This window comes from Pieris rapae, chromosome 8, assembly GCF_905147795.1.
Source record: "Pieris rapae chromosome 8, ilPieRapa1.1, whole genome shotgun sequence".
In the NCBI taxonomy this organism is placed as follows: domain Eukaryota; kingdom Metazoa; phylum Arthropoda; class Insecta; order Lepidoptera; family Pieridae; genus Pieris; species Pieris rapae.
Window position 1 is genome coordinate 2,833,985 of NC_059516.1, and position 22,284 is coordinate 2,856,268.

A 22,284-nucleotide genomic window follows, 5' to 3' on the forward strand; every position below is an offset into this window, starting at 1 on the left:
GTACCCTACTACGAACCAAAAGCCCTTCTCTTTTATCTATTCTATGAAATATTTATATACATAGTTAAAAAGAAACAAGTCCTGATAACTATACATAAATTATTAGCTTACAGCTCAATAGGTTTAAGCCCATTTGCGCGTGCCAAGTATCTTAGAGCGTGCTTTGCGCGATCTCATTTCGTGCGGCGACGCGCACGCGACTGGCTTAATATTATGTCTAGAACACACTGCCCTCTGGCGGCCTAACGGTACCTAGAACCTAAATATCTTAAGAGTTTACTAGAATATAAACTTACAATAAATATCACTGGGTAGTATTACCATATAAAAGTCAATAGTTAAATCATTTATTATAATAAGACAACCTATAATGGCACTTTTAAATGTTAAATAAAATATAAAGATGATTCTAGTTGCCCCTTGAAAAATAAAGTTTCGTATGGAAAAGAATGGGCAAGAAACTCCACACTTACTCTTTTAAAATAGGATTTGCAATATTTTGTATACATTAGTTAAAAGATTATATATGAAGACAATGTACTCCTAGAATTAAACTACTATACATCTATTATTGTATTGTTAGTATATTATATGTTCCTCACACATTTACAAATATTGAAACCATAGAATATTAACAGGTAAGAATAATAAAAAAACAATAAAACAGTGTGTGAGATAAAAAAAATACAGTTTATAGTATTATAAAATAAAAATGAAAAAGTAACAAAAATATGTTAAATTATATCAGCAACCATCTTGATTTTGTAAAGACTCTTTGATTGTCCTATGAAGCAGGACCGGCATGTTTCCAAGTATTCTTATCTTGAATGTAATCCTCTAATTTGTAATATGCTTATTTACAAAGTGTACGTTTAATAAAACACCTGAGTCCCGGGTTCCCTACGTATTTCAGGACTACGTGACTTCTCAGTAAAATACACTGTAAAGCAATATAAAAAAAATTATATAATATAATTTTAATACGAAATATGACAATGAAACAATTTTAATTATGATAGATTAAATTAATATAATAATAGAGAATAAAGTCCTATTTCTACTAGTGATTCCTTTTTCACTTAAAAATTATTATAAAACACGAAAACCTAAGTGCTACAATAATTTTATTCTTTAATTAATTTGGATACGTCATGCTCAGCTAAACCATAATGAATCCAATCACGTCCTATATAGATAGATAGAATAAGAGGATTTTAAAAGAAATAAAGAGAATTCGATATACCTTATATATAGTTTCAGGATTGCAAACACCTCATACAACACAACCACACAAAAATAAGTCAAAGGCAATAAAATAAGCCTCAAAGGTCGGCATCACACCCTCAAGCCCCGCGGCGTTGCAGGCGTCCATGGACGGCGGTTACATTAAAGTGACTTGCTTATTCGCCCCTTGTACCATAAAAATGCTTAAACAAATACCATATGTAAATAATCCCTCTGTACCTAAATATTATATTAAAGGGTAAGGACAAGAAATATAAAATAATATTCAATGTGAACATGGCTTATACTGGGTTAGTACACTTTCTAGAGATTTACAGTCTAGCTTTACCGGTAAGTATTTTATATCGCTAAGCTATATCTTCAAAGGTAATAGCAAAGTTTTATAACTTCTATATTTACAACGGCCTATGTTGGGATGCAATAACCAAGAAATTAGAAATTGATTGGAAATGTAAAAATTTAATTCGTAAAATTTTCATCTGTACACTTATAATGAATCAATTTTTGATTCATTGAAAAGGCGTCATTAAAATATATAATTCTACAGAATCGAACAATAAAATATCTAAATGCAACAAACTAAGAAGTACTTTAACACCACCTAAATTCGACATCGTAAAGTTAGGTCTAGGTGGCATGGAAATCGATAACCATGTTCAAGTTGTATATTCTAGTATTTTTATATTTAGAACACGTCTTAGTACAATAATTAAACAGTGTGAATAATTTAATATTATTTTGGTGTTTTTAAATCAATTTCATATGCAACGGTGATAGTATTTACTAATTACTTATTTATTTAAATAATTTTTTTTTAATTAATTTTCATATTTGTCGTTAATCACTACTGCATTTTAGTTATTTTTTTCCATACGCCAAAGAAGTATATCTTCTAACGCGTGTACATAAGTACACACAGTCTTTTTTTAATATTGGATGTTTTTTTATGTTAAAGGTCATCATAGAAAGTTGTAGGGACTGGTGCGAAGCCATCTAGACAAGAGTTTTGGCGGGTTCTTATAATTATGAATGTTTTATTTAATTTTTATCAAAGCAAATACTTAACTTAGGTAAATATAATAATTTGTATGCCTTCTATGGAGTGACTAATAAAAACATCTGAAACTCTTTAAAATAATATTAAGTAAGATTCGTCAAGCAAGCTCAAAACCCGGTAGTAACTCGTTTTTGCCCTAGGTAGGATGTAGGTACATCTAGAGCCTATCTATTAGCACTTCTAAATTCCCACTCCCACGCTATTTCACTGTTCGGTAGCGTTATCTGATTCATTATGACGTTAGTAAAAACTCGTCAATTTTCACAACACTATGAATGTATGAACATGCGAAACGCTCATAACACGGCTAATAAATCATGAGATATTTATTTTTAGTTAAGCATAATTTGCCTGTATGTGTCACACTAAGCTTAATGATATCAAATAATATCATTTATTACATATTCGATGATCCAATTGTCGATAACAGTAGTCTTTTGTTACGCACAAAAACCTTTATCAGGTGCCGGCGCTTTCACCGGCTACAGGTGCTTCAGTCTTAATTCATGAGAATCGCGATCGGTGCGAAAAATATTTTTTTTGTAGTATAATTAAGTTGTGCTAGTTGTGAGTGGATCTGTATTTATGCCCATCATATTATCCGAGGTATGAAACACATTTTATACGCTACTAGCGGATCCCACAGACGTTATACTGTCGTATGAATATTGACTAGAATCGAATTGATTGAAAAATATTTCAGAAAGAAAGGGTTTATTATTCTAATGCTGCATTCCATATAACATTCATTGTTTGTTTTTCTGGCGCGTATGTGGTTTTGTTGGTGTTATTCCGACACAGGGACAGGCTAACTGACCAAGTGAAAAACATGGATTTTCAAAATTAATGCCACAAACAATTGGCAAATTTAATTATTATATGTATTTTATCAATATAATACCTCGGATCGAAGCATTTGTTAACAAACGTTTCGATCCGAGGTATTACATTGATAGATTATCGTTAACGATATTCATGTTTCTTACATACATATACTTACTTCTCTTTGAAGATATTTGCAGCAGGCATTTTATCAATGTTATGTCAAACAATCTAAAATTTAAAAAAAGATTCAGTTGTAAAAACCCTATGCACTGAAAAAAAATATACCATCTTAAGAAAAGTCAGGATTACTTAATATGGTAATTAAGTATTCTTAAATTTCCTAATTTTTGAAAGAATTTTTATAAGAACCATCTCCTGACAATAACAAAAAAAAGAAAGGGTAACAAAGGGAAATAGGGATTTATTCTTATATCTAGGTTGTTCTATAAGTTGGTTTACAGTTTGGGGTAACGCAAACATCGTAGGTGCAAAATGTCTTAGCCTCGAAATATCCGAGAGCTCAAATCAGTGGAACAATTGTATAGATTAGTAATGAACAGACTTCGGAGAATGACTAACTAATCAACTACTAATCTCCAGTAATTATAAGACACGAGGCATGAAAATTTGTTCAGTGGGCTGTGATGCTTTCAGTTCAGTTGTGTCCTTGTTAATCGAACTTACTAACTCACATTTAACTTATGCGCGCCTAAGTATTATTAACAACAGACACTTTCTATATAATTATGTTTAGGGTTATTATATAGTTTAGGGATTGTTAAATGTTACAACACTACTTTGTACTGTTTTTGTTTTAAACTTACGCCACATGCTACTGTAAGTGTGTTTATTTGTATAAGGGGACGGTTTAAACAGATGTGGGTTTGCCCTGGGAAACCGGATTAATCTCTTTTTTAAACAATCAGTCAACATCTTTAATGACGCTATTATGAAGCCCTTAAGTAAGTGCACATCTTACATTCGTTCGAACGGAGAAGGAAATCATCGTGAGGAAACTGGCTTGCCTTTATATAACTTAATTAGTTTCGCTACAAGCGATTTATTAGGCGACCAAGAGTAGGGTTCAGCCAAGAACTGGATTTTTTCTTTGTGAAAGCAAATAAGACTGACCAAATATTTAGGAGGTTGTAACGGGGAGATATTTTGTACATGCTTTGATCAAACCGCCAATTAAAATACCTTAAGCTGACCAATCCATGTAAGCTTTTTTTTATATGGAAGCCAATATGTATTACTTGAATGACTAATCCTTGGGATTTATTTGCTGAACTGGTCAAACAAGTTGTAATACTCAAAACTTAGTGATTAAAAGAATGGCAGAAAGTTTCTTGCCAGTTCTTGCCCGCTACGCTTGACTTGCGAACTGGTAGTGAATATAGAGTTAAACTTATTTTCTGACTTCATAATTGTATTTGTTAAAAACTATTCGCGAATTCGAGTGTTTGACAAATTCAAAAAGGCAGTAAAGATACATGTTAGAATGAATATAGTTGACTAAAATTGTGACGGCTAATGGCGACGTGTATCTCGCTCGTATATATACATATTAATATTAAGTTTCTCATGTAAATAAAATATTTCTGTTTTTGTAATGAGAAATAAAGTTCTTTAAACATTAAAAATAAAATATGTTTATTTTGGAACTTAAGATCATCATGGTATCACTTATTCCACGGGACTTTACTGTAGAAGAGAACTTTGGTGTAGTTTGGAAGTGAAAAATTTTATATACATTATACATCATATACACGTCGATTAAATCGAATATAAGACCCGCCAGTTTTCTCACAATGTTTAGCGACGTATGAGCGTAATTATTGAATAAAATTATTACAGATACAGATGCCAAAGGTTGTAGAAGTGAAAATATCTGACAAAGAATAACACATACATAATATGGCGACGAACGTATATAGTTTGAAAGCAATAAATTTTAATTAAAATAGTACATTTTTCCTTTTGTCAAATATTTATGTCCAATTAATTTTGTCGGAACACTCGATTCGTCGCTCTTTCCGGAATGTGGCTCGTTTGGAGCTGGGAACGCCTCTTAGTTTGCCATCGAATAGGTTTTTTTTTGGGTTTTTTATCTCGAAAATATTTGCAATATAAGAGCACTCTGTGTGGTGCATAAAAGAAAATATAGATACTGGAATGATACGTATTCAAAGGGCAAATAAAAATGTACCTAATGTTTGAATTTTTTTTTATATTTTCTATTTCATTTGAAAAGATTGCATGCATTTTTTTAACTTGAGTGTTATTGTTTTTCTTTCCGTACATACATAAGAAAATCACTAGAAAATGATCATGAAACAGATTCAGAAATCTGAGGCCAAGACCTAAAGAGGTTGTACCGCCACTGATTTATTTATTTTTTAAGAAAATCACTATAGATGTCAGTTTTCTCACGATATTTGCATGTAAATATACTTACGACGCACTGTTACTTCAAACGAATATTATATCTCCTGCCAAAACTAAAGAGCAATTTTAATTAAGTTTTAAGGCTATAAATAAAAAAATCGGATATTAACATCTTTATTAATACTCAATTAATATATAATAATTACAAATCAAACAGTAGAATATCACAATTACAAGTAAAAATCAGAATTATTGCCATTTATCGTCGATAAAAACAGAAAATTATGAATAAAAGAATACCAAATAACAGTAGAGCTACAGCCAACACCTGAAACAGAAATATCATATTAATATCTAAGTACTTTGCCTTTGTGGTCTTGTCTGGGTTTAATTTCAATATCAGTGAAAATTATAAATAAACTTCAGTATCACTCCAACATGCCGTGTACAATGACTCACAGTTTGGTCATAGGCGTTTGTCATAGACCCATTTTTTAACCTCGCTGTTGGCCTTAAAGGCCTATAGCGTATCGTAGATACACACTAAAAACAAAGCCTTTTTCCTTATCCTAATCCTAATTCTATAGTTTATATTATATTATATTTTAATATTAGTATATATAAAGAAAAGTTTTTCTTGGGGCTATTTATATGATGTATATACAGGCTCATAGAAGCATGATGATTTTGTATTTTGAATTTTTAACCAAAGTACTTGTTGTCTCTTTTCACCACAGAAGGCCAAAAGACTTTTATGAGTTATTTTTTTTAAATTAGGCAGTAAATAATAATTATATTAGTAATTATGTTTGATATTTTCCTTTTATGTAATGCAACGAAGTGTTAATAAATAAATAAATAAAAATAAATAGTAGACATTTACCTCCTTATAAGCTCATGTTTCCATAGGTGTTACTTAGGAAAAGGGCCACGTATTATGCATTTCAATAAATTTTATACAAAAATACATTGATCGAGCAGTCAAAAACTGATATTGCATGGAAATAAATACCTTATTTTGCCATTGGCGATTCTTGACGCAATCACTGTAAGGCATGGTACTGAATGTAACAGAATTGTACAAAGGGACCCAAAGATCTGGCAAAAACCAAAATATCATGTCGTCCACTGCTTTGCGGAGTCTATACGATGGTCTTGTTACAAGATCACGCATCTGAAATGCAATATTAAAATATATTAGTATATTAAAATTGACTGCAATACAATGCATTTTTTTATCGTTTCATCGGCTACAGTGGCAAAGGATCTTAAGGGACGCCCTTAAATGGCAGTCATCGCAGCCTATGGACACCCATTTTAGTGGAAGCGTTGCCGGCTTTTGAGGCAAGAGTGCTCTGTTTTAAAAAACGGGACCCCAAAAGATTTAGACAAACGGACTTTAAAAGACTTTCATAAATCAGGCTGCATCTGCACCACGCAGATGAAAAATTGAAGTTAATTCACCCCCTACGGTGAAGAAGCAAGGTAGGAGTGATCAACCCAAACCCGTCTTCAGAACGCTCTCCATAGTACACTTTGTACAAAACGCATATAATTCTTCATTTTCGTAGATGCATTATCAAGCCGATCTTTTATACATTGGAAATAGACAATTTGGCAAGCCCTTTGTTGTGTATGGTCAAAAGAAAGAAACTAATCATCAGCACCGGCCCAGATATTATATATGAGGTGGTACGCAACTGAGCTTTTTAGACCTGCATACTTGGTACTACAGTGAAATACTGTTTACCGAAAACTTTATGTCTGCCCGTTTGGCTTTTCCTTACAGATGACTGCGAATTATTTCGATATGCCAACTCTATGTATACTGAGGCTGTGTAAAGTGCTAAGAGACCTTCAAATATAGTATACACGACAAAATTTCTTGGCTGAAAGTGAACCTGAGACTTTTTAGGATTCTACTTAAGAAAATTACCTACCCACAAAGATACCCACACAGTTCATCAATTTTATTTTTGCACTTTTCCTGTGCCAAGGTTGCTTGGAATGCTTATAAACTGCGGGTAGCCTATTTCACTCTGTCTTATGACTGTGTAATCTTTTTTACAAAAACATATCTACGCCCCGTTTCTAATACTCAAAAATTACCTCGATATAATTGTACATAGCTAGATCGCAAACTGCAAACGCATCCTTCCATCTTGTATTAGAAAACTCTGGTAGTATATCAGCTAGGTTGTCGGTGTGTTTTTTAAATAGATGGTCCAATATTGTGCAGTCTTCGAAGCCAGCGTTCATACCCTGGCCATAAAATGGCACTACTGCATGTGATGCGTCACCTATTATAAGGGCCTTGTCCGAAACGTGATACGGACGGCACTGAAATAAAAAAATCAATCATTTTGTATTAAAAAAAATTTGTGAGATAAATTTATTTATTTATTTTATTTAAATGAAAATGAAAATTTCAGTTATATTTTATGGTGGAATTTAAAAAATTGCTAATTGTAGAGACCCATAAATAAATGTCCCAAATTTAAAATTTTTGTGCTTAACTCAAGTAATTATATTGTGAGCCCACTGGCTACTGCATATACTAAGAATTATATATATTTAAGGTACTTTGTCTCCAGTTTTCATGGTTGATGCACAAATATCCTTAGCGGTCGGAATAGCAGATTAGTAGCCGGAGGTGTACATACAAACATACCGCTACATATCTACCTAGTCTTGTCGAGCATATGCTCGACAAGACTCATGATGCATATGTAATATTACATACTTAGCACTTTACTATGTAAATAAATGAATGCAAGAAAATATTCTCCTATTAATTGAGGTTCATGAAGAAGATTTAAACTGCAAGCTGATGAGCAGAACTAAGAACTATTTATTCAGTTAAAGCTTGAAAGGATAAAATAAATAGAAGATCCACATCACAACTCAGTAATTAATTTACCTTGACTGTAATAAGCGGTGAGGGAGACCCATTAAAGTAATCCTCGATCAATTTCTTTTCACCGATCAAAGGCACAGCGTCGGGGAAGTATTTGTCAAAGAATTCGAGAAGTTTGCTCTCTGAGTCAATGCTTCTGAAATTCACAAACGGCATGAACAACGTTACCGTCCAGGAACAGTCCTGGTTTGGAAGGGCAATCATCATGAAGTTACCGCGAGGCCAAATGTGGAGATAATTGGGCGGCATCTGAAACTAAAAAGTATCCAAACTAAGAAAACGCATAGAACATGGAACAAGGAAATTAAATATAAAACAGCTATACTATACCATATATACAACAACAATACAACACGCAAATACGTAGTAGAAACAACTAATATCATCGCATATAAAAAGAGTGTGCAGAATGTCAAAAGGTTAGTATTCATTTTGAATAATAATTAATTAAAGTACAAGTATAGTCGTATTTTTAAATAAAAACAAAATAACATTACTCCTCTCAAATAATAAAAAAATACACATTGTGCTTACAACAAGATATGAAGCCATGTCCTTTTCGCTACTGTACTTACTAAATATTTTGTGTGATTATGAGTTATTATATAAAATTTCTTTATAGTTTATGTACAAGTCATTTATACCCAAGCATATCGTTATAATAGTCCGTATACAAAAATTATGTATTATTTTCCAACTGTATTCGTATTTGATCATTAATTTCGCCTAATGATCATGCAAGTGACATTTCTAATAATTGTCACGTCATTATTTAACATAACTTTGCATTCAGAATATTTTCAGAATATTTTCAGACTATTCGTGATGTTTTAGAAGAAAGGTTCAGCTTTGGAGCATTACGTTACTTTTTTGTCATGAAGATTCCGATTTTACTAATATATTGTGTGGTGACATGCTATGGAGATTTGGAACTATTACTTAATGCAAATGATAATATTTCGAGCAAACCAGATGACTGCGTGAATGATTTCATCAGCAATCATTGTGGATCGCATGTAAGCATTGTTCTATCACCTAGTAACATAAAATACATTCCAATTAACAGTAATTGTGTTACGCATGTTGTAAGATCTTACGACCGCAACCAGTGGTTCACTACAACAGATATTTATATTATTTATCTAAAGAATCTGGAAATATCTGATTGGGAGTTAAGATATGAAGAAATGTGGAATCCTCGAGCGAAATTCATCATTGTCATATCACATAAAGTCACAAAATTGGATTTAAAAAAGGTCTTTGACCAATTGCTACAATTAAATTTATTCAAAGTATTTGTAATTATAAATGAAAATCATACGCAAGAAACATTCACATATTATCCACTAAAAAAGGGGAATTGTGGAAAAAGGTTCGATAAAATAGTCAAACTCACATCCTGCTATGATTTAGAAAACACAACACCTACAAATTTCGAAGATTGTTCAGTAAATGTGTTAATTAAAGAACATAGAAAATCTACAGATGAGTATTTAACGTCATTTGATCAATACGTTTTAAATTTAATTGCCGAGAAAATTAAAATTAAGTTCAAGTACCGTTTTCTTAATACACAAATTGGAGGAACGCTTCTTCAGAATTATACAATGACAGGTACTATGAAATATTTACAGAATAAGGAGGCTGATATACTAATCGGCGGATATTTACTGAATGCCAAACGTACCATAATTAGCGACGCTATTTATGTACAAAATTACATTATGGTCAAGTCATTATTGCCGTGTGAAAATCAACATTTATGGAAAATAATATTTACTGCATTTAAATCTGATTCTTGGTTAATTATATTAAATTCGTATATTTTTATAGTTTTAGCCATAAATCTTATGAGTCATATTATTGATTTAAGAATTAATCACATTCGATTGGAACTGTTGGACTATTTTTTTGGGCACGGCGGCAATACTTACTTCAGAATAAAAAGACTAAGAATCATTTTGACCATTTGGATTTGGTACACCGTTTTAATCACAAACTTTTATAGCAGTTCTTTATACAGTTTGCTTACTACTATAACACACCGGTTTATGGATAACAAAAATGTATCAGCTATAGCGAATACGGGACTCCATCCGTGTATAACGGATATATTGAGAGAAAAATATGTGATTAATTATAATATGTCACTTCCCGGAGAGTTAACTGATCGCTGCTTCACAATGGAAAATGTTTTTGAAACAATGATGACGCGAGACGACTACTTTACTATCATAACTGAATATGATTATTATTTGTACTATCAAAACAAATCTAGAGACAGTGATAAAATTTTACATCCGTGGACTTTTTCTCCCTCTTTGGTTTACGTGCAATATGCGAGCAAAGGATTTTATCTAAGAGATGTATTTCAAAAAAAAGTGAGCCGCTTTTTTGAGTGTGGCCTATTACAACACTATTTCTATGTGTATTTTGCTAATATGACAGGAAAGCAAATTACAGTTCACCTATCTACAGGCAGAATTTATACAGTCTTAAAATTGGCTGATGTTCGTGTAGCTTTCTGTGCCCTTATTGTGGGGTATATTATTTCATTGCTTATATTTGCAGTTGAAATTTTTAAATCGAATAGAAACAGAGGAGACGTGAACTAACTTAAAAATCATAATACAATCGTAAATCCATCGGCTATTTCGTTGAAAAGCTAATGCGTTTTTTGCAGAACAAGATATTGTAATTATTTATATTAATTGTTAAAATTAAATTAAATTAAAATTCATTCCATTCCATCGACTTATTTACACATTCAAATGTCATGGTCAGTGGCTTGTTTCACGATCCAAATACATTACAGTCATACAAATCTTGATAGAAATTTTACTTTGGCTTTGGTAGCATTGGTTGTTTCTGTAACTATTAATTATTGCAGTATAATTGCAGCTAGTGTTTGTCGTGTGTCCTATCTTAACTACAGGTTTCTTATTTGTTTATGTGTAATTGTTATTTAGATTTCACGATATCCAATACTATAAAACTGGTATCGTATCTAGATTAATTAATCGTACAAAAATGGCTTCAATGAAAGCGGTGCTGCATCTTTTTCCGATCATACTGGTAAAGTATTGTGTATTATCTTTAATGAACAACTCAGCTATTCTGAATAAAATTTATAATGGAGAGGATTATTTGAATTCAGAATGTGTAAGAAAATTAATCACCGACCATCAATGCGGGATTCATATTACTATCGTCGTTCCCGATGCTAATTTCCAAGATTTTATTAATATAAATAGCAGCTGTTATGATTATGTCGTCATAACATACGAACCTGTCGAATTGCCATTTAATACCAATTTGTATCTTATCTACTATAAGATAAATACAACAGGGCCTTCACTTTGGAAACTGAGATATAGTAAATATTGGAATCCAATGGCAAAATTTTTGATTGTAACAACATCTGAAGTACAATATCCTGAATTAAAGAAAATCTTTCGCAAATTATTAAAATATCATATTTTTAATGTTACTGTATTGACACAAATAAATAAAGCACAAGGTTCGTGGACTTTTTATCCTCTTAAAGATGGCAACTGTCTTTCAAATTACGATAAATTAGAATATCTAGGAAGTTGCGTTAATAATGACATCTTTCCTGTCGCAAAAGACTTAAGAAACTGTACAGTTTTGGTAACGGGAAATAAAATTGTGGATAAAAAATCATATATAAATTACATACAATATTTAGAAGAGTATCTCATACGTGTAAGTGCAAAAGCTATTGGTGTCAAGATAAAATATTCTTATGAAGACTACGATACTAACGACGGAGAAGTGTTGGATAACTATACATCTGTTGGAATGTTAGATTATCTTCATAAAAGGAAAGCGGATATTGTTTTTGGAGGATTTTTTCTCACTGAAAGAAGAGCGTGGATATACGACTTCATTTCTGGTTATAAATATACAAGTATAAAGCTGTTGGTACCTAACTCGGGACCAAAACGTTGGAAAATATTTTTTAGAACTTTTGGGATGAGAAGTTGGAGTCTGATTGTGTGTGCTTTTATTAGTATGATTGTACTAACAATGGCTATCAGTTACTACTGCTTACACATAAAACATATTAGTAGAATTCCTCTTCATTTATTTGATTATTTCTTTGGCCACTCCGATAGGAATTTGTTTAAAGTGAAAAAGCTGAGAATAATTTTGATATCTTGGGTTTTCTTCACTTTCTTTATTGCGAGTTTTTATAACAGTGAAATTGTTTCTTTATTAACAAAACCAAGATATGAACCACAGTCGTACAATTACGATGAACTTAAACAAAATGGGTACAAGCCTTGCATTTCTGATTCCCTTCGCGCGTACTCTAGTATACAACATAACAGAGCCAGATGCTCAAGTACCGGAAGTAAAAACACTGAAGATGTATTAAATACTATAACCACGCGTGAAAACTATTACACCGTAGCAGATTACTCCCAGTTCCAGAAAAATCTTTGTCACTTAAATACTAATTATGATGTAACAGATATGTTAAACAATATTATTTACGTTCTCTACACAAACAAAGGCTTTTTTTTAAAAGAGAAGTTTAAAAGAATGGTTAGTGCTATATTTGAATCTGGTATTATACAAGGTAGTCACATATACAGCATAATAAGCAAAGGCTGTGCAAAACAGCCTCATCACTCCGAACAAATTTATAAAGAGCTTTCGTTACACGACCTCCAACTAACATTCTATATCCTTCTAACGGGCCATTTCATTTCTCTAGTAGTTTTTATTGTTGAATGTATTTCTAGAAAAAACACATTTTAAATATTATGTTGTTTTAACCGCCTAGATCAGTATCATTAGCATAGATATAAAATAATCTATACCAAACTAAAATCTAAATATCAATTTCACTTCCTGATAGGGAATTATAATATATTATTAATTTATTAGTTATTAGTATTATTTAATTTCAATCTATTGTAAAAAATATGGCTCTTGTATGTAAGTAGTATTTTGTTATATTAGTGAAACCTATTGTGGATACATCCAATGTGTTTATTTTATGTTTTATTTTTAACTTAATTTTTATTGTAAAGATGTATCTGTTTTGTTTCCAAATAAATAAGTAGGTATACTTACTGCATCGTCTTTACTGGGCGGTATACACAATTCCATATAACCGTGTTCTATGTACTGCTGACTGAAGTCAAATAAGGGCTGTTTAAGCATCGCTCGGCGGACAGAAGAGAATGCACCGTCAGCACCAATTATCAGGTCGGCTTTTACCGAAACCTTCTCCTTCGTATCCGTTCTGAAATTGAATAGAATTTAATTTAAAACTAGCTGTTGTGGTCTCTGGCAGAATGACACACATGATTACAGCCACAGCACATTACACATTTGAAACGAGCCGAATGGGAATTTCTTTTTTTTTATTGTTTTTGATATTTTTATTTTTTGATATATATATTTTTTTTCATTATTGTTATTTTATGTGGTTATGTGTGTGTGTTTTGTTTGTAATAAATGTCTGTCTGTCTCTCTGTAATTAATGCGGGTTTGTGAAAGAGTCACTAAGATAACAATTTACTAATAATATTCTATAAGCTATTATTATTATGTAGATTATTTTGACTTTATTGTTGTGTAGATTCGTCTATTTCTGTGAAATGGTTTTTATGTGTACTAGTGTTTAAGTTTATGCAACTAGATTAAGATAAAATATAATTGACACAAAATGAAAAATCGTGAAGAGGCAAAATAGGCAATTATTAATAGGCGGGTAATGTCATATTACAAAATGCTTGTCTAGTGTTGAGTTTATACTTAGAGAAAACTCTAATCTCAAACTCAATTCTCGTTTAAGAATGTCGTATAGATTTCTGCTTTAAAATCACCTAAGACACTTCAGAATCGATAAAGTTAACAGTCACATACGCTATTTAGTAATGATTACATGCGAATATATATTGTTTAATTAGTTAAGCTACGGTAGGATAATATCTCACTGTAATAAGTGTAATTATACTTACTTGATAAAAGTAAGTTCGCCGTTTGGCAAATTTGTTTCAAGAAGTTTGTGATTGAAATTCCTTGTCACATTTTTATAATTCTCGGATTCTGAAACATTTAGGCACAATAGTATTAAATGTCTTTCAAATATTTTTAAGATTACATACAACTGGATGTATCTAGTAGTCTCTACAATTATTAATTTAATTACTTAATGTTTTTAAAATAAAATAATATAAACACGAATTTATATTTAAAGTTACTATTACGTTGTGTGTGCGTTAAAGCAGTCGTGTTCTACAAGAGAAACGGTGACTTATAAATTCGCGATTATATTCGTTAATCACTTAAATAACGTTTTTAAAGCACTGCAAGCTTAAATACCTTTTAGAAGAATGCTGTTCAAATAATTTCGTCCTATTGAATAAATGCTCTGAAAAATATAATTGTGTTATTATCACTTTACCAGTATTGGCCTATTAGCTCACTGTAACCCATTTATATCAAGACTGTTTGACCGTACGACTGTAAATTGCATTATAACATTACAAATATTATACTACATACTTATTTACAAATAATACTACTACTAAATGTGCAAATTCCGTTAATCTTGGGAATTTTTTGGGTTGTAATATTCATATTATAATGATTTGCCTATTTGTCAAGGAAGGCGCTACAGACCATACTAATAATATGTAACATTAACATATGTTTATGATTGACGTTATGAACCGAATTAATTCATACATTGATAGGTTTCAAGAGACATTTGACGTAAGTTGACTGTGCGTGGGAAATGCTAACTTAATTTATTCAAATTTATGTACGAAGATTTAATTTCATTTACTTAGATAATAATTAATTTATTTCACAAAATATATACAACGCTTAAAATATGATTTTTTTATGTGTATAGTGAACCTGCTTATAACGCAAAGTATATGCAGAAATAAAAAATTACATAAAGAGATCTACCGCCCAGGATGATTTAAATAATAAAAAATATTGTATACGATTTGAAAATCTTAAAATAAATAAAAATGTGTGCTAGATTCTGGAACACTTTTAAGTATAATGTATGGTTTCCGCGTCTTCCATAACAAACACACCATAAATTCAACTCATTAAGAGTAATAAAATATACATTTTACCAAAATATATTAGGTCTATATTGCCTTGATAGACAATTCGAATGGTAGGACATATACGAAATCACATAAATTTGTATCTTACCCTAACTCTCAATGATTTCTTTAACCGTAAAAAAGTATTATGTGCACATAGAAAGAATATTCTATTAGCCTAGCCGTGACAATGGAAGCCGTGATAAAGCGAGCGGCAACCTTAAAGGCCAACAATTTAATATATTCGTAACTATAAATTTACAAATTAATTCAAAGTACCTGATTTGTACGGGCGTCGTATGGAATTGAATAAGTTGACCCATCAGGTCTATGTATCATACGAGCACTCATTGGTATACCATGTTCTTTTACCATAATATCTTCAAGACCGACATCCTTCAACGCTCGGCGTCCGCGCACTGATAACGCTAAATTGATTGATCTACCCTTGACTTGAGGGGTTTTTCGTATATCTGAAACCAATAATAAGGTTCTTTAAATTCATGGAGGGGCTACTTTAACCACATCCTAATTGAAGGATTTTTGGAGTTATACTTCTTTTGGCGCGTTAGGGAAAAATTATGAGAGTAAAAATGGACGATGCGCACCGTCACAAAAAAACCGACACCCAGAAGCTTAGCAGCTTAGCTATAGACATTTTAGCTTTTTTTTTATTTAAATAAACTTTATTTTACTAGATAATGCGTTATTGTTTCTATTGTTAGTTTTTTCTACGAACACAGAATTACAATAAATTTATAAAGGTTTTTATCTTCTTACGTTACGTTACGTACACTTCTACTGACTTCTACTTCTTACGTTAAGTACACATACGAATTACATTTTTTTCTACAAAAACTGAATACAAACACAATCTTTATGAATACCATTAAACTTTCAATTGTTTATACAATAATTATCTACATACATATATTGCATTAATATCAAAGGTTGAAACCTAAGTGTGTCATATATCATGTACTTTTTACAATTGTTCCTCGTCTCAGCCTTTTGTATCTTGTTCGTCATAATTTTTGAAGTGAAACTTCTATAGGCGCATGAGGGTAACTTTTTTACACATGAAACGTTACGAAGATGTACAGCGTCTTTGTCGGAGAAAAGGGACCATTGAGAACATTTGAGAGAGAGAGAGAGTGAAAGGAAGATCAAGAAAAAATATACGCTATTGGTTGATGTATTCGTTTAGTAGATACATTACAATTTAGATGGCATTCTGTCGCATAGCGTCTTGTGCAGTAAATGCAGATTTTTATTTATTTATATTATCATTAACACATTTACCGCGCGTAAAAAGTGTAAATATAGATATACAAATACACGACGTTGTCATATACTTGAAGATGATCATCTGTTGGCGCTTTTACCTTAATTTACAAAGAAGTTTACTTCTGACGTGTTAAAATAAATAAATAAAATACGTTTATTTTGGAACATAAGATCATCATGGTATCACTTGTTCCACGTCATTAAATTCGAGCCTGTGGGCATCCCTACTCATCGAAGCAAAGAAGACAGAGGGTGTTGGCCGAAAGAAAAAGCCGGGGTTAAAAGCTCTCGGTAATCTTTTTAAAAAAAGCAAATCATCAAACAATTCTACAATATTTAAAACAAATATAGCAAATTAATTAGAAGTAGCCTGTCCAGCAGTAGAGCCAGGCCCTTTTATCAACTGGTTAATCACTAACTTAACTATAGTAAGCCTTTTTACACAGCTTTTCCCTAATACATTTCTTAAATTTAATAAAAGGCAGAGATAAAAGAACCTCTGGGATTTTACTAAAGAAGAGTATCCCTTTTCCCAAAAAAGAATTACACTAACTTTAGACAGTCTAGTACGGGGAAATTGCAGCCTGCGCCCTGCATTTGTACCGAGTATTGACATTGTGCGTATGTTCTATTCTATATACACATACATGTTATAGTGTACTTTGTACGCACGCTAATTTTTCTAATAGCTCAGCGTTCTATGACACACAACGTCGATTTGAGTATATGGCTTTCCGGTTTCTTTACGATATTTTCCTTCACCTTAAGTACTAATAGAAGGATAACTCCGTTAGTGCAGATCCACGTTTTCAACCTAACACCTAAAGGATTATAATCGCACGCTCAAACCACTATAAGTACTTTGATTCTGGATTAGACCACCCAGAATCAGTGCAGGACAATACGATTGATTGACATTAACATTGCCCTTGAATGTATTGCAGCAAAATGTGTCCCATCGCAATTGGATAACAAGAGAACGGAAATACATCATTATTGACCGATTGACGTCACGATTCAATCGAACTAATCAAAAAAACAGGTGCCCGAATAATTTTAATAATATCATTTTGACATTTACATACGTTTGTCAATTCAGTTAAAAAGACCACGACATGCGATTGAAAGCGATTCATCGCTTACAGTTGACTATTTTGCCTCACCATCACTTAAGTTTTTTTTTATAGAACAAACGGGCAGGAGGCTCACGTAATGTTAAGTGATACCGCCGCCCAAGGACACTCTCCATGCCAGAGGGCTCGCGAGTGCGTTGCCGGCCTTTTAAGAATTGATACGTTACGTACGTACGTTAAGTACCGAATTAACAAGAACGCTCTTTAACCATTGCCGCGAACAAGTAATTTTTGGAATCAGGTGCCACTGCAGGTAATTCCGAACCGAAAAGACAGGACCATGGAAGAAAAAAAGCTTAACATTCAAAAGACTGGCATCAGCCAGATCGGGTTGTAATAGACAGAATACTATTTTCTCAGTGGAGCAGCTCGGCAGACTATAAAAACAAAAGACGACTGAAATAAAAATGAAACAAAACATTTCTGCCGCTTTAGTATTAGATTTGTACACTAGTAATCCTTCCGACAACAGATTGGTTTGATTCACAGTACTTAATTCTATATAGTTACATATATAGTATACATGCCATATAGTTTATCATATTTATAGTATAAAACAAAGAAGACGCTGAGTAGTCGTGGAGGCACCTTTATTATCTTGTGCCACCCCGAATAAATGTACCTACAGTCAAAATGTTTTATAACGACATTAAAGGGACATCATACTTGGTCGTAAAAACCGATAGTCGTAGCAGCCGATGACGTTGTTATTAAGTACCTAACAATGGAATTCAGCCGGGACCTTTGATTTTGGTCAATATAACCGGTATGTTGTTCTAAACGATGTCGTCCTAAACGGTTTTGACTGTATTTAATTTCATTTGAAAGACTTACTTGGTTTAAGAAAGCCGCTTAGAACTGATATCACTTGAACATAAAAAACATCACCACGTTATATATATATATTGGATATAAAACAATATTATTGATACCTGTAATGTAAAGAAAGGAGTTCTTCGGTGCATATACCCGCTTGCCTGTTAGCAAGTTATCCCATTTTGAAAAATGTATACAAATATACATTATATATATTAATATTATCTAACAATATCACACATACAGGTCACTGATAAGACCAAATTTCGGTTAAAACAGAAAATGGCTTATAATTTTATCAAGTTTTTATCTTACAAGAAATTAACTTTTATTTTCTTATCAGTATTAAAACAATGACCATTACACCAATATTCTAAGAATGGACCGTTTCCCTTCGAGCAAGAGCTTGTATAAAATTTTTGGTCTCTATAAGCTGGTATACTCAACTTTAACTCTTGTCTTGTTTGTCAATAGGTTTGTGTGTTTGTTAATTCGGTAATTCTTAATCTGAGACTGCCTTATAGTATCATTAATAATCTTTTCAAACCTAACCTAATCACCTTTTAAAGGCTTTTTCTGGAAAGGTGAATGTCCATGGGCGGCGGTGTCACAACATCGGGTGAAACTACCTGTTTGCCTCCTTTAAAAAAAATACAAAAAAGAAACTAAATCATTTGTTTGATTTTATCGGCGGAGGGTTATAAATATTATTTTTGTACTTCGTCTCTTTAAAATGAATATCATCTTGCCGCTAAAAAACCGCTATTATCCACGGCCAATGTGAGAGTGCTCTTTTCTCGGATCCGAGTGGAGCGGGGTCATAGTAGCGGTGCCGGCCACTCGGATCCGTGCGAGCGTCCCGTTCATTTTTTTAAACCATTGGCAGCCCTAGTTTGTGCTGTATGCGGAACGCTCCGAAAAATGTATATTTTTAATAAAAATAATAATAAAATAATAATAATAATATGTATATAAATAATAATAATATACATTCATACATATTTTCAAATGTTCATATTTACTTAATGAAAATTCGCCATAAAAAGTTTTGGTCTCCGGCTTTAATTTGTATCCATTTTTAAGCATTCAATGTGTAAGTACTACTAAACATTAAAAAAGCTGTCTTCTAAACAAGTGTAATATAATTTTTATATATATAATATTATATGGTTCCTACGGAAATAATATATTGTGTAACATTTCTAGTGAAGTTGCTCACCTTCGCGATACTCGAAAAGCGTCACATTGTGCCCTCTTCTCGCCAAATATAAAGCTTCTAATGATCCTACCTGGAAGTAAGTATTATTTGGTCATAGTTTAAAGAATATTAGTCCAGAGATTATAGAAAAGTATATGCTTGCATTACAACCTCTTTACTGATAACAACTAAATGATGAATTAATTTAATTGAAGTAAACAAATACTCTTTCACCTCTTTTTGTCACTATGTGTTCACGCTGTGATGAAGAGACAGATGAGTATTGAAACAGTGGTTGAGTATTGACATAGACACAACATGAAGTAAATAATTAAAATTAATATTTAAAATAAAATTAATATTACTAACAAAACACACAACATAAAAAAACAAAAAAGTTTCTAATGAGAGATAACATTTTTTTTCTTGAAAAGAACAAGGTACGTTTTAAATGTGTTATGCGTGTGTGCTGTGGTTGTAATTGGCCACAGAGCTGATCATTCTGCCAGAGACCACAGCAGTTTGCGCCTCAGGCAATATACTAAAATTCACCAGTAAATATTCAGCTATATAAACATGATTTATTCTAAAATTTAAAGTCCCTATTCTAGATGAAATCCTAGAATTTAACATATTTGACACTTGATTTGAAGACAGTCGAGGTACGAATTAATTATTTCATAATGTTTCGTGCCAGTAGAATAATTGTGAAAGAGTAATTTATTTTTATAAATAAACAATCGAAGTAAAATAACAACTATAAGTTTGTATATAGCCTAATAAAAAACATGAATAAACATTGATAATTTTGAAAAATTGTTATAATGTATTGTTTAAATTTTTACCAGTGAATTCAAACTTCTAATAGAAAATTGTCAATGAAGCGAAAATTAACAATTTATAACTCATATTTGACCATACCCCAAGCTAAAAAGGTTTATCAACTTGTTCTCATCTCTATTGATAATATAAAGAAGAAATATTTGTAATTTGGTGTCTGTAACGAATAAATTTAATATAATTTACTAGGCTAGATCGAACACTTCTTCACCATTAGACCGCTACATTATGAGACAGCCTATATTTGTTTTCAAATAAAATAATAAGTGTTCAGTGCGCGGCCAGGCTTGTTTTATATAAAGAACGAAAATCAATGTAAATACATGGTAAAAAATTGATATACCATTGGAAAGTACTAAAAAAAATCAAAAACAGACATACCAGACCACCACCGACTACTGCAATATTGAGCGGCTTTTTACCTCCATTTTCTAACACCATTTTCTTCGAGAGATGTTTATTGTATCTCGTGCAACGCAATACTGATAATTCAAGCGATCCTCATGGACATACCAATTTATATATAACATACGATAAATACGACAAGTTCGAAGCCTTAAAGTATTCAAAAGACCCGTTAACCGAAAATTGTACTTGCCTTTTTGGCGTGTTGCTTGAATCATATCGTCTTTTTATAATCTTCATTAATGTTGCAATAATTAATAAATAAATTGCTAATATCCTTAAACATTTTCGTATGTTTAGGATTAAAAGAACTTACTTTCTTATATATAATGTTTTTTTTAATGGGAATAGGATAAAAGTTATTGTGTTTTGTATTTTTAAGTGAAACATTAACTTATATGTGGATAAAAAAACTATTTTCTATCATCTCGGTTCCATAAATCTATCAAAGATGGTTTTACATTTCGATTTGTTATTTTGTTTTCTTTTCAGCGCGTGTATATAATACAATATTGATTTATCAATGGAATACTTTCAATGTTGACTAAGGAATGTTTTCAAACTTATACAAATGATGCATTTATTGGTTTATAAAGTTTATTGTAAAAAAAATATTACACAATATTAAGCCCCGTTAATTGACATAATATTGTGTAATATTTTTTTAATAAGACCCAATTACGTAGTTTATACATATTAATAGGTAAACGTAAGGTTTTTAACTGTCATCAAACAATCCTTATTTGTCATAATACAGCGATTAAGTAGAAACTATTTGTAAAATCTAATAACTATTGTGCAATAGAAAACGATAGTGTTGTATGGAAATTTTACGGACCGCTCTGTGGGAGTATTTGGATCTATGCGGAAGCTCGTTTATGGTTCGAATAAAATACGTATAGTACGTAGTAGACGAGCCAAATTAATGATTGCATTGACGTATACAAATACTTGATGAAATTTATGTAATTGAGACATATTCATTAAGATTCACAGCAAGAAAGACAGCTTTCATAGTTGATTTTTTATCAAGGACAAACGGGCTGACTCACCCGACACTGTCAGAG

At 31.7% G+C, this 22,284-nt stretch overlaps 1 protein-coding gene across 1 annotated transcript; it reads right to left on the reverse strand.

Annotated features, from left to right (window-relative positions):
• Positions 1 to 5,673: 5,673 nt before the first annotated feature.
• LOC110995656 (kynurenine 3-monooxygenase) lies at positions 5,674 to 21,325 on the reverse strand. The gene is made up of 10 exons (XM_022262918.2): positions 21,194 to 21,325; positions 19,994 to 20,063; positions 15,818 to 16,011; positions 14,796 to 14,844; positions 14,432 to 14,519; positions 13,539 to 13,710; positions 8,436 to 8,687; positions 7,625 to 7,855; positions 6,528 to 6,689; positions 5,674 to 5,843 (listed from the first exon to the last, which is right to left on the reverse strand). The coding sequence occupies exons 1-10, from the start codon at positions 21,251 to 21,253 to the stop codon at positions 5,775 to 5,777; spliced, it is 1,347 nt and encodes a 448-aa protein (XP_022118610.2). The 5' UTR covers positions 21,254 to 21,325; the 3' UTR covers positions 5,674 to 5,774.
• Between the last annotated feature and the right edge of the window lie 959 nt (positions 21,326 to 22,284).

Excerpts from the sequence above, each read along its gene's own strand:
- LOC110995656 (XM_022262918.2), bottom strand. The coding sequence starts at position 21,253 with ATGGTGTTAGAAAATGGAGGTAAAAAGCCGCTCAATATTGCAGTAGTC. Across the intron at positions 14,520-14,795 it reads GAACAGCATTCTTCTAAAAG|AATCCGAGAATTATAAAAAT; the intron begins GTATTTAAGCTT and ends TAAATGTTTCAG. Across the intron at positions 5,844-6,527 it reads ATCGCCAATGGCAAAATAAG|GTGTTGGCTGTAGCTCTACT; the intron begins GTATTTATTTCC and ends TTTCTGTTTCAG.